The 14,069-nt window shown below is 44.0% G+C and overlaps 1 protein-coding gene across 4 annotated transcripts in view; it reads right to left on the bottom strand.

The window, feature by feature from the left end:
* Window positions 1–2,694: 2,694 nt before the first annotated feature.
* Window positions 2,695–14,069, bottom strand: part of LOC112237576 (tumor protein 63-like) — an 88,168-nt gene continuing 76,793 nt past the window's right edge. For 2 of the 4 annotated variants that reach the window (XM_042322629.1, XM_042322628.1), the window contains exons 9-12: window positions 6,681–6,889; window positions 5,353–5,497; window positions 4,768–4,861; window positions 2,695–4,462 (exon numbers count right to left, since the gene is read on the bottom strand). In XM_042322629.1, coding sequence (XP_042178563.1) covers window positions 4,166–4,462; window positions 4,768–4,861; window positions 5,353–5,497; window positions 6,681–6,889 — 745 coding nt within the window. In that variant the 3' untranslated portion in view covers window positions 2,695–4,165. The remainder of the gene's footprint in view (window positions 4,463–4,767; window positions 4,862–5,352; window positions 5,498–6,680; window positions 6,890–14,069) is intronic. The other 2 variants (XM_042322630.1, XM_042322631.1) reach the window with 1 other exon arrangement.

Genomic DNA, 14,069 nt, shown 5'->3' with positions numbered 1-14,069 from the left:
AGTTTCTTCCTTGTGTTGGTTAGAGCTCTGTTGGGCTTTACAAATGACCTCAACTAACCTGTACCCATTGACTTGGTACCCGTACCCCCTCTATATAGCCTCATTATTGTCATGTCATTTTATAACATTTTTTTTTTTAAACTTTAGTTTATTTGGTAAATATTTTTTTAACTCTAATTTCTTGAACTGTGTTGTGGGTTAAAGGCTTGTAAAGTAAGCATTTCACGGTAAGGTCTACACCTGTTGTATTTTGTGCATTTGACAAATCCGATTTGATTTGTGAACCTCCCTTCCCACTGGCCACAGGTCTTATTGAGTTGGCTACAGAGCTGTCTAAACCTCTGTCTAAACTGAAACGTATTACTACCTATTGCTCGTTAGGTTCATCTCTTCTGCTTTTCTCTCAAACACTGAGGACCACACCGTGTACACCGTACTGCCAAGAGGTTTACCAAACAAAAACATTCCATATGAATGATTTATTCTGCTTTAGATCGTATATCTTGTTTCGTCATCTGCTCTTTCTGAAACGTTTGTGTGTTTTGATTTTGTTTTGAGTCGTTTCTTTTTTTTCCAATTTAGTGATTTGTTGACACTATAAACATCATCTATACACAAACTCCCCAACAGCATTTGGTAACTAGGCGGTATTTTATTTTTTGGTTTATATCAAAATAAGTACATTGCAATACATTGTAGAAAAATAAGGAACAGTAGATTAGACGGTACTGGTTTTCTGCTTTCAATGTTCCCGACGACAACAACAACAACAACAACAACATACTAGGATCATGTTTCTCTAACATATCGATGATGTCCAGTTTTACAGAACTGTGTTTTATGGCAACATTCCTCTGACCGTGTCTATTAGCACAACGACAACAATGACTTGTGAGAGGACCAGATTTATTCATTTTAATGAATACAAAATAAACTCCTTTACTGTTCTGTTCTGGCTTTTAACCACAAACTATTTTTAAATTGCTTTTTTTTTTTTTTTTTGTTTTTTTTGTCAAATATTTACCTTTTTGGGAAAATACTTATCATGTAGCGTTTAGAGAATAACTCTAATATAAGTGTGTGTGTATATACAATAATCTCAATAGGTTTGGCCATCTATCAAGTTCAACAAATAAAAGGTTTAGACAATGTGGTTCCAAAAAAAACAACAATCCATCAATATTACAACTAGCATCATTTACAATAGAGAAATATAGACCAGAAATGTTCTCAACAGACCCCCCCCCCCCTCCCCCCTCCCCCCACACACACAATCCATAGACTACACCGGGTTATACATAGGTGGCAGAACAAGCAGGCAATGTATGTGTTCCAAATGTCGCCCTATTCCCTATATAGTGCACTACCTCTGACCAGGGCTGGCACCCTATTCCCTATATAGTGCACTACCTCTAATCATGGCTGGCACCCTATCCCCTATATAGTGCACTACCTCTGATCAGGGCTGGCACCCTATCCCTATATAGTGCACTACCTCTGATCAGGGCTGGCACCCTATCCCTATATAGTGCACTACCTCTGATCAGGGCTGGCACCCTATCCCCTATATAGTGCACTACCTCTGACCAGGGCTGGCACCCTATTCCCTATATATAGTGCACTACCTCTGACCAGGGCTGTCACCCTATTCCCTATATAGTGCACTACCTCTGACCAGGGCTGGCACCCTATTTCCTATATAGTGCACTACCTCTGACCAGGGCTGTCACCATATTCCCTATATAGTGCACTACCTCTGACCAGGGCTAGCACCCTATTCCCTATATAGTGCACTACCTCTGACCAGGGCTGGCACCCTATCCCCTATATAGTGCACTACCTCTAATCATGGCTGGCACCCTATCCCCTATATAGTGCACTACCTCTGACCAGGGCTGGCACCCTATCCCCTATATAGTGCACTACCTCTGATCAGGGCTGGCACCCTATCCCTATATAGTGCACTACCTCTGATCAGGGCTGGCACCCTATTCCCTATATAGTGCACTACCTCTGACCAGGGCTGGCACCCTATTCCCTATATATAGTGCACTACCTCTGACCAGGGCTGTCACCCTATTCCCTATATAGTGCACTACCTCTGACCAGGGCTGGCACCCTATTTCCTATATAGTGCACTACCTCTGACCAGGGCTGTCACCATATTCCCTATATAGTGCACTACCTCTGATCAGGGCTAGCACCCTATTCCCTATATAGTGCACTACCTCTGACCAGGGCTGGCACCCTATTCCCTATATAGTGCACTACCTCTAATCATGGCTGGCACCCTATCCCCTATATAGTGCACTACCTCTGACCAGGGCTGGCACCCTATTCCCTATATATAGTGCACTACCTCTGACCAGGGCTAGCACCCTATTTCCTATATAGTGCACTACCTCTGACCAGGGCTGTCACCATATCCCCTATATAGTGCACTACCTCTGATCAGGGCTAGCACCCTATTCCCTATATAGTGCACTACCTCTGACCAGGGCTGTCACCATATTCCCTATATAGTGCACTACCTCTGACCAGGGCTAGCACCCTATTCCCTATATAGTGCACTACCTCTGACCAGGGCTGGCACCCTATTCCCTATATATAGTGCACTACCTCTGACCAGGGCCCTCTGGTCGAGTAGTGCGTAGGGTGCCATTTGGGACACGACGATAGGAAAGGTGAACACCATCACAATCGGGTCACGTTTATTGGTAACCATCACAACATCAAGGGCTATGAGCATATTGAGTTTCTTGTTAGTTTCAGTTACTCGGTAATGATAAACGTAAATACTTCAGGTACCAACGGTTTGTGATAATGCATTATTGTCGTTCACGTAGAAATACATTAGGTACTTTATAAACACGACGGCTAACACTAGGGTTAACATTCCCAGGTTTCCTGGGCATCTCGGAGCGACGAGGGTTTAACACAGGCACAGTAGAAAACCAGTTCCAGCATGTTATTAACACTTCTCCCTGACAGGAAGTCAAACAATATGTATCTTGGAAGTGTATACAATCAGGTCAAAACAGTGTTGTGAACTAAAAATAACAGGTAACCATAAACAGTCCAGTATTGAGCAGCAGAGACTGGGATTCAACCCAACCGGTTGTAAATAGAGCGGCATAGTACACTTGGACTTTTATAGGTTCTTTAAGGTTGTCACTGGTTACCACAGCCACAAAGTCAAAATGGCTCTATCGTAAAATTCATGAAGTCTTAAGATTAGGCATAATGTCGGCTGTGAGTTTAGGTTTAAAATCAGATTTTAAGAAGATAAATGATAGAAATAGGCAAAGGGTTCACCATAATTATGATTTGTTGGCTATGGTAACTAGTGATGACCGTAATTTACGTTTGAGCAGACGTTATTATAGGACTCCGTTTTGACATTGTATTTAGCAGTGATTGGTGCAGTACCAGCGTGGCCACTAGATGCCGCCACTCGCCTGTTTAATGTGAGGTTCTTTCTAGGTTTACCAAGTGAGTCAACAGCAAGACAGAAAAACTGACTTCTTAACGTCAGGAAAAATCTTGGCTGTCTAGTGTCCTGCTCTATAACGCGCCTTGGATTCAATCTCAGCCAAGAACAACAACAACTCCTAAACGTTTCCTCTCAAAGTCATGCTTTAACATTGGAATGGATAATGAACACTATAAAACAATATCAAAGCAAATCACAAAAGCATTTCTTAAGTGCTTTGTCTCAAGAAATTTGATAAAAAATAAAGAATATAGCTGTTTTCTCTCATCTAGCTGGCAGCTAATGAAGGCTTAAAAAAAAAGAAAGAAATAAGTGCATTTTTATTTGCATAGTATTTTTGCCATTTAAGGATTATCTGAGCTTAGAATGTTGAAGCAGAGATGTCCTAGTCCTGTACTGTGATAGGAGAGTGGGTTGGTCAACAGGTGTATGACATATGAACGGGGACCGAGCCAGGGGCTTCAATCCAAGGTGCACTGCTGAGAAGAGTACTGCACTCTACTTTTTAAAAGCTAATATATGCTTGAGCTGACATCTACAGCGTTTGTAAAAAAGCGATCTCTGTGAATGTCAGGGAAATGGCCTTTTACAGACCTACTGTTGCAGTGCGCTTTTTATTTTTTTTCCCCGACAACTCGAGAGACGCACTCCGGCCAGTGTCTCTCTCTCTCTCTATTCACCCTCCTCTTTGATGCGCTGTTGCTTGTTGCGTCGGGAGTCCAGGTCGAAGGAGAAGTCGGACCAGTCGTCACGCGGAGGGAAGGAGATGGTCTGGCGCAGGGTGAAGCGCACGGCGTCGATGACCCGCTCGCCGCGGGCCTCGGAGGACCCTACGCTGACGGCGGAGGCCCCGCTGGAGGTACGCAGGATGTGGGGAGGAGGGGAGAACTCCATGCTCTGCCGGTGCTCCATGATGCCCTTCCAGATGACGTGCTGGAACTCCTGCGGGATCTTCAGCCGGGACAGGTCCTGTGGACGGGGATGACATCACACACTGGGGGTTAGTCTCTTTAGTCTTCTCTCTCTCTCAGGCTAGGCTCAGGCTCCCCAGACAGCACAACAACTCTACACTGACTCTTACAGTGTTAGAATGAATGCCATCTGTCAGAAGACAATACTCTAGTTCAGGTTTGAATACAAAAAAAAATACAAAAAAATAGACAAGACGCCTTCAGATAGAAATAGATGAAGGTTCAGGCCCTTTTGAAGCCACCCGACCCGTCTCTCTGAGTCTGTCCAGACAGATGCGGTGCGTGCGACAGGCAAGGCCTCACCTCCAAGTTATAGTTCTCGATCTGGTAGATGTTGGTCAGGCCCTGTGCTGTGAAGTAGTCCAGGCAGGCTGCGCAGCCCAGCCGCAGAAGAAAGCTGCAACGGGACACGGAGAAGGGAACTGGTTAGTAGTGAAAATACTACCTCAGCATTCTTGTAATAACTCTGTTATATCTAGTAAGTGAAGACAAAGGCTAACAGTAGAGAGATTTCTGTCAAAAATGGCCAACAGTAGAGAGATTTCTGTCGGTTACGGCCACTAAAAAGTGAGCTAATTAGAACCCTGTACAGCGGTTCAGTTTATTTTATTTTATATAAACTGTCGCTAGGTGACGCTACAGAGCCGTGTTGCAATTGTTCTGTCAATATTGCGGCTCGTCCTGACTTTATAGTGCCCACAAACTGTCCAGAAGCATCAACAGACGCGTGGTTATCAGTGGTGGCTGGTGCCACTTTAAAATCGGAAGGACGAGCTCATAGTAATGGCTGGAATGAATATAATCAGAATCAAATAGAGATACTATCAGTCATTACTATGAGCCGTCCTTCCTTCACCAGCCTCCATTGGTGGTTGTTTAGCTAGGTACCTGGAGATGCTGCTGTCCATGGGGTAGGGAGGCGGGGGGGTGCAGTGGGAGCTGGGCACCATGGGTAACTGGGGCTGCAGGATGTGGGCGGGGCTCATGGTCGACATGTCAGCACTCATAGGCATGTGGCCCATCATCGGAGTCACTACAGAATCAAACAGACTACTGTGAGCGTTTCTTAAAAGGGCAATTTGACGTTTTAATTATTATCATTTATTTTTAAAATCTCAAATTCATTATCTCCAGCACCATACCGGTGTTTACATATTAGGTCGATTAAGACCAGCTGCAGTGAGCATCACTAGAGAAACAATCTTCTGTGAAGATAGTATTGTGTTGATGTGGCAGAATTGCTTGAACTTGTAGTCAACTGTTGGAATAGGACCTGCAGTCCGCCAGAGAGGAGAGGAGAGGAGGAAGAGGGAGGAATAGGACCGGCAGGCCCACAGAGAGGAGAGGAGGAAGAGGGAGGAATAGGACCGGCAGGCCCACAGAGAGGAGTGGAGGAACAGGGAGGAAGAGGACCTGCAGGGCCCCCAGAGAGGAGAGGAGGAAGAGGGAGGAACAGGGCCTGCAGGCCCCCAGAGAGGAGTGGAGGAACAGGGAGGAAGAGGACCTGCAGGCCCCCAGAGAGGAGAGGAGGAACAGGGAGGAAGAGGACCTGCAGGCCCCCAGAGAGGAGAGGAGGAAGAGGGAGGAACAGGGCCTGCAGGCCCCCAGAGAGGAGAGGAGAGGAGGAAGAGGGAGGAACATGGCCTGCAGGCCCCCAGAGAGGAGAGGAGAGGAGGAAGAGGGAGGAACAGAGCCTGCAGGCCCCCAGAGAGGAGAGGAGAGGAGGAAGAGGGAGGAACATGGCCTGCAGGCCCCCAGAGAGGAGGGAGGAAGAGGGAGGAACATGGCCTGCAGGCCCCCAGAGAGGAGAGGAGGAAGAGGGGGGAACATGGCCTGCAGGCCCCCAGAGAGGAGAGGAGGAACAGGGAGGAAGAGGACCTGCAGGCCCCCAGAGAGGAGAGGAGGAAGAGGGAGGAATAGGACCTGCAGGCCCCCAGAGAGGAGAGGAGGAAGAGGGTCCCACAGGGATCCCATTCACCTATGGGTTGAAGCGTTCTGACAGAGGCCCCTACACACCTCTCTCAGCGCCCCGCGTGCCCAGACAGGTACCGCTACCCTGCCTGTCCCGCCTGACGCGTGTCACATGATCGACCCAAAGGGGACGTGGAGATGGGGCCAGGGAGGTACGGGGGGGGGGAACCGGACCAGGACCTAGCCAGATAGAAACATCGACTAGGGAGAATCTCGCATCATACAAAAGTGTAAGGCACACTTACTGTCAGTCAGGCCTTGGGGCATGGAGGAAGGCGTGAGTATATTGCGCTGCTGGGGGTTGATTAGCTGGCTGACGGAGGGGAGCTTGTTGACCTTGCCGTGGGGGTGAGGAGGGGAGCTGGAGCCATACTGGGGCTGGGGGGCCATGGCGCTCCTGGGGCAGGAGAGAGGAGGGTACAGGCCATTACTCTCATCCCCCCAGAGATCCCATCTTTAACGACAAAGGGCCACAAGGCTGTTAGTTACACAGTTGGAAACAACAACATGTTCAGTAGGATAAACAGACTGTGTGTATATACTTGCTCTCTCTCTACCCTGTTTCTTGCACTTTGTTTAATAAAGGCCATATGTGACTAAGAAATAGTGATATAGTATTGTCATATAGTAATGTCATATAGTATTCTACTGAGGATAACTTTAATTTATCTGAAACTTTACTGGAAATGATAATGCAAGTACAAACATATCTCAATCAATATAATCGGTGTTACCTAGCAGAGTACATACTGTATCTTAATCAATAAACTGTAGGTGTTATCAGAGTACATATCTCAATCAATATAATAGGTGTTACCTAGCAGGGTACATATCTCAATCAATATAATAGGTGTTACCTAGCAGGGTACATACTGTAGGTGTTACCTAGCAGGGTACATACTGTAGGTGTTACCTAGCAGGGTACATACTGTAGGTGTTACCTAGCAGGGTACATACTGTAGGTGTTACCTAGCAGGGTACATACTGTAGGTGTTACCTAGCAGGGTACATACTGTAGGTGTTACCTAGCAGGGTACATATCTCAATCAATATAATAGGTGTTACCTAGCAGGGTACATATCTCAATCAATATAATAGGTGTTACCTAGCAGAGTACATACTGTAGGTGTTACCTAAGCAGGGTACATACTGTAGGTGTTACCTAGCAGGGTACATACTGTAGGTGTTACCTAGCAGGGTACATACTGTAGGTGTTACCTAGCAGGGTACATACTGTAGGTGTTACCTAGCAGGGTACATATCTCAATCAGTTTCTGTGTTGTAGATAATGGTTGACTGATATACACAGCAGCTTCAACTGAGGTTCCTTGTTTGTGTTAAATTAAGCAGATGAAGAATTGGGTGGAACGATGGATTTGCAAGTGCCTAGCGATTTACCTGAAGTGTAGGTTATATAAAAAATGTTTAAATAACTAATTGACCAGCATGAATTGAATAGTAGCACTCATCCCTCAGCACTAATCTCTCGGCACTAGCCTTTCGGCACTAATCCTTTTGGCACTAATCTCTCGGCACTAATCTCTAGGCACTAGCCTTTCGGCACTAATCCTTTTGGCACTAATCTCTAGGCACTAGCCTTTTGGCACTAATCCTTTTGGCACTAATCTCTCGGCACTAATCTCTAGGCACTAGCCTTTCGGCACTAATCCTTTTGGCACTAATCTCTCTGCACTAATCTCTAGGCACGGTGCTAATCTCTCTGCACTAATGTCTCGGCACTAATCCCTTTTGGCACTAATCCTTTTGGCACTAATCCTTTTGGCACTAATCCTTTTGGCACTAATCCTTTTGGCACTAATCCTTTTGGCACTAATCCTTTTGGCACTAATCCTTTTGGCACTAATCCTTTTGGCACTAATCCTTTTGGCACTAATCCTTTTGGCACTAATCCTTTTGGCACTAATCCTTTTGGCACTAATCCTTTTGGCACTAATCCTTTCGGTACTAATCCTTTTGGCACTAATCTCTCGGCACTAATCCTTTCTGCACTAATCTCTCGGCACTACGAGCAGCATGAGAGGAAAAGCACAAAAGGAGAAGGAAAGTCAAAGCAGGATATGTATTTATTCTGACAGACCAAAGTACCACCACAATCTGTTTCAAACAGAATGTTCACATTTCTCCATAGAATCTGCTCCTTCTACATAAATGCATACACTATACATCATACATTCTAATCTCTCGGCATTTTCAATCTACTTTAATAAACGTTTCCTTCAGAAAATTGGCAAGATCTAAAACAAACAAACTGTCCCGCAGTGATGTTGAGAAACATGACCAGCATGATCAAAGTTATCTTCATAAAAATATCTCTCCCTGTAAGATAAATATGTGTCCCAAATGGTACCCTATTCCCTATATAGAGCACTACTATTGACCAGGGCTGGTACCCTATTCCCTATATAGAGCACAACTATTGACCAGGGCTGGTACCCTATTCCCTATATAGATTCAGGCCAACATGCTGACTACTCAAAGACAACCTAGGTTCCTGACCAGCTCCAGACCTTCAGGCCAACATGCTGACTACTCAAAGACAACCTAGGTTCCTGACCAGCTCCAGACCTTCAGGCCAACATGCTGACTACTCAAAGACAACCTAGGTTCCTGACCAGCTCCAGACCTTCAGGCCAACATGCTGACTACTCAAAGACAACCTAGGTTCCTGACCAGCTCCAGACCTTCAGGCCAACATGCTGACTACTCAAAGACAACCTAGGTTCCTGACCAGCTCCAGACCTTCAGGCCAACATGCTGACTACTCAAAGACAACCTAGGTTCCTGACCAGCTCCAGACCTTCAGGCCAACATGCTGACTACTCAAAGACAACCTAGGTTCCTGACCAGCTCCAGACCTTCAGGCCAACATGCTGACTACTCAAAGACAACCTAGGTTCCTGACCAGCTCCAGACCTTCAGGCCAACATGCTGACTACTCCGGTCTACCTGTGCACCATCCACACCAGACGTGATCATGTGAAGCAGGTTAAAATATCAAAACCAACTGTGAACCAACTCATTTCGGGGCAGGTTAAAAACAAACATGAAACATTCATGGACATTTAACTAGCTAGCTGTTGCACGCAACTTGGCCGGTGAGGTTTGGGTGTTGGCCAAAAGCTGACTGCACTACAAGTGGACTGTGTCCCTGTCCATTAACTCAATAACTTCCATTTGTGACTCGTTTCAGGAAGCTAGGTCTATGTCACGCGTCAATACTTCACAGGAGAGCCATTTGAACATTTACGTTTTTTTCTCAAAATACGCACGTCGTCTGGAACATATGAACTTTCCTATGCCTTAATAACAACCTTGTATGCCGTCTGTAAATATGAATACAATTGTTAAATTACGAGCCTAGTTGGTTTAGCCACAGAAAAAGACAGCAACCTTCCTGCTAGCCATGATTGGCTGAGATAATGAGTGGGCTGGACATGAGATGAGTTTGCATTGGTCTGCCATGTAGCACGCTTCTGTCTATAACAACATGAGCTGGTCAGTATGTGTAGGTAATTCTTTCTAATGTGGCTTTTTTGAAAGATATCACGTCGTAGAACTGCGTAAGTGTTGCTCTCCACTTTCTGGACGACCAGTAGAAATCAGTGGAATTAGAGTATGATAGGATTCTGGCGTTTGATTTCAAATATCCAGACGGAGTCAAAAAGAGAACACACAGAATGCTGTTGTATAAAACACCTGTCTCCGGATTACATCTTCAAACTAAGGGCAACCGTGTTATATGTGGCAGAGTGGGAGAAGCGTCCATCCATGTGCGCTCTGAACGTTACGAGAGCGAAACGCTCTGAATTTACGAACGGCCAATCTGACAACGCTCTGACTTTACAAACGCCGAGAGCACACTCTGGCACTACAGATTAAATTTACGAACACACCCGTAGTATAAACCAGCCTTTAGTCTTGAAATCTTTGGTTGCTTAGTACACTAGCGTACTCACTCTGTTTAGCACATGGCCTCATGTGTGAATCCTTAAAGAGATGGGTGGGGATAAAGCTTAAGAGGGTGTGAACAATGCTGAATGGGTGTAGACAAAGAACACCTATCTTGTAGGTACCAAAATATTCAAGGAACGTTTTCTCAAAAGTGGGGTTATACGTTTATCAACTTTCAAAGCAGAATTACTTTCCCATTGTTCCTCAACTGTAGTGAATTATATACCATTTTCCAGCTCGGAGTCTCTACTTTTACCCAATTTATTTTAAAAAATCCATTTTTCAAATTGCGCTAAATAAGAACGAATCGAGCCGTTTGTTCACATTTTACCATCAGCAAAACACAACCCTAAAAAAATAAAAGTCACGAATGGAGCTTTAAAAATTATGCACTGTATGTGCAGCATAGAATAATCCCTGAAAATGAAACTAATGGTCCAAAATTAAATAGAACTCTACCTCCCTCTGCTGTTTGAAAGTGGTGTTGCCACACATTAGCTACAAATTAAGCAAACTTTTATCAAATCAAATCTGGCATGCAAAAAACACATTAATTTATGATTTAAGATTAGAACATGACAACACCTTATCAGTAGACCATGGCTGGCATTCAGAGTATTGTGATAGTAGCCAGCCAGACTAAAGTCATAATATATTGTTTATGATACATGAATATCGGTTTATTTAACTCTGCTTGGAGAATGTGATAGTTTCACAACCTGAGAGAGAGAGACCCAGTCTGATTGTGACTGGGGTGGAGGATAAAACTGAAGGGAAAAGGAATATGAGGTTGAGGTGACGCTCTCAAGAGGTACTGCATCATCTCCTCTGCTCTGTTGCTAGGGGCTCCAGGAGCTCGGAACGTAGCCGGGGCCTTAAGCAGACTGCAGACAGGAACCAGAGAAGAGAAAGAAGGAAGAAATAGCACTGTTTGAAGTAGAAGACAGGAACGAGTCAATCTCAAACGCGAATTGTCAATTCATAGAGGGCACCACTGCACCCTTCAGAAAACCTACTTTTTCGAGTGGGCATCCTATGCGGGACTAGCCGCCCTTGGAGGCAACTTCTTCCCATGAGTCTTAGCATGTTACTTAGCAACAACAGTCACTACTAAGTCGCCCTCAAAGTCAGAATAAATCTTTATAAATGTAATAAATGTCATTAATTTCTACATTTTTGCATTTCTGATCAAATTTGATCATGAACACAAAAACATTAGCTAGCTAGCTAAGCCTGAGACTGTCACTTCATATGAAATGAAAGAGAAGCTAACCAACTGGTTAGTGCAACACTAAATGCAATGCTCATTCCATAAGCAAGCAAGCTAGAAGTTTATTTTATCATAAAGAACAGGTTTAAATGAAGCAGCAAGTTGTCAAACTATCGTAAATAAGTGACAAGCTACAAGCTAATGATCAGTACCCAGCATCCTTAGCTAGGATGCCTGTATACCGAGTTCATAAAACGCTTCCCATAACAGGATGTGAATCCGATATTCTCAAGATGTCCTGAAACTTCCTACGAATTTCGGGACAATGTAGGAATATGAAACCCGTGACACAAATTGTCTAGTGGGAAGCAACATTTAGCCTAGTGATTTTTTTTTATAGCAATATAAAAAACAACATGCCAGAAAATGTAGAATAAATACAGGAAGTATTCACACCACTTGATCTTATCCACCTTTGTGGATTTTGCAACATTTGCCCATTTTTTTTTATTTTCAGAATTCTTCAAGCTCTGTCAAATTGATTGTTGATCATTGATAGAAAACCATTTTCAGGTCTTGCTATAGATTTTCAAGCAGATTTAAGTCAAAACTGTAACTTGGCCACTCAGGAACATTCACTATTTTCTTGGTAAGCAACTCCAGTGAAGATTTGGCCTTGTGTTTTAGGTTATTGTCCTGCAGACAGTTGAGTTGGTGTCTGATGGAAAGCAGACTGAACCAGATTTTCCTCTAGGATTTTGCCTGAGCTTAGATCCATTACGTTTTTTTTTTATCCTGAAAAACTCCCCAGTCCTTAACAATTACAAGCATAATCATAACATGATGCAGCCACCACTATACTTGGAAATATGGAGAGTGGTACTCAGAAATGTATTGGATTTTCCCCAAACTTAACACTTTGTATTCAGGACAAAAAATGAATTGCTTATTAAAACATTTTTTTGGCAGTATTACTTTAGTGCATTGATGCAATAGGTGCCCTTCTTTGCGGTTGAATCTGTGTTTGAAATTCACTGCTCGACTGAGGGACCTTACAAATAATTGTATGTGTGGGGTACAAAGATCAGGTAGTCATTTAAAAAAATCATGATCAAAACTACAATTGCACACAGAGTGAGTCCATGCAAGTTATGAGACTTGTTAAACACATTTTTACTCCTGAACTTATTTAGGCTTATAGTATAGGGTAGCATAGTATAGGGTAGTATAGGGTAGTATAGGGTAGCATAGTATAGGGTAGCATAGTATAGGGTAGTATAGTATAGGGTAGTATAGTATAGGGTAGTGCAGGGCAGTGTAGTGTAGTATAGTATAGTGTAGTATAGGGTAGCATAGTATAGGATCGGCTACATTGGGTAGTATAGTATAGGTTGGTATAGGGTGGTATAGTATGGGGTGGTGTAGTATAGGGTAGTATAGAGTAGGATAGTATAGAGTAGGGTAGTATAGAGTAGGGTAGTATGGAGTAGGGTAGTATAGGGTGGTGTAGTATAGAGTAGGGTAGGGTAGTATAGGGTAGTGGAGTATAGGGTGGTGTAGTATAGAGTAGGGTAGTATAGGGTAGGGTAGTGTAGGGTAGTATAGGGTAGTGTAGTATAGAGTAGGGTAGGGTAGTATAGAGTAGGGTAGTATAGGGTGGTGTAGTGTAGTATAGGGTGGTGGTGTGTAGGGTAGTATAGAGTAGGGTAGTATAGGGAAGTGTAGTATAGAGTAGGGTAGTATAGGGTGGTGTAGTATAGTGTAGGGTAGTATAGGGTAGTGTAGTATAGAGTAGGGTAGTATAGGGTAGTGTAGTATAGAGTAGGGTAGTATAGAGTAGGGTAGTATAGAGTAGGGTAGTGTAGTATAGGGTAATGTAGAGTAGGGTAGAGTAGGGTAGTATAGGGTAGTATAGAGTAGGGTAGTATAGGGTGGTGTAGTATAGGGTAGTATAGAGTAGGGTAGTGTAGTATAGGGTAGTATAGGGTGGTATAGGGTAGGGTAGTATAGAGTAGTGTAGGATAGAGTAGGGTAGTATAGGGTAGTGTAGGGTGGTGTAGTGTAGGGTAGGGTAGTATAGAGTAGGGTAGTATAGAGTAGGGTAGTATAGAGTAGGGTAGTGTAGAGTAGGGTAGTGTAGGGTAGTATAGAGTAGGGTAGTATAGAGTAGGGTAGTATAGAGTAGGGTAGTATATGGAGGTGTAGTGTAGGGTAGTATAGTGTAGGGTAGTGTAGTGTAGAGTAGGGTAATGTAGAGTAGGGTAGTATAGGGTAGTGTAGTGTAGTGTAGTATAGAGTAGGGTAGTATAGAGTAGGGTAGTATAGAGTAGGGTAGTGTAGTATAGAGTAGGGTAGTATAGGGTAGTGTAGTGTAGGGTAGTATAGTGTAGTATAGGGTAGTGTAGTGTAGTATAGAGTAGGGTAGTATAGGGTAGGGTAGTGTAGGGTAGTA

Source organism: Oncorhynchus tshawytscha, linkage group LG05 (assembly GCF_018296145.1).
Source record: "Oncorhynchus tshawytscha isolate Ot180627B linkage group LG05, Otsh_v2.0, whole genome shotgun sequence".
In the NCBI taxonomy this organism is placed as follows: Eukaryota; Metazoa; Chordata; class Actinopteri; order Salmoniformes; family Salmonidae; genus Oncorhynchus; species Oncorhynchus tshawytscha.
This window is presented reverse-complemented; position numbering and strand designations above follow the sequence as displayed.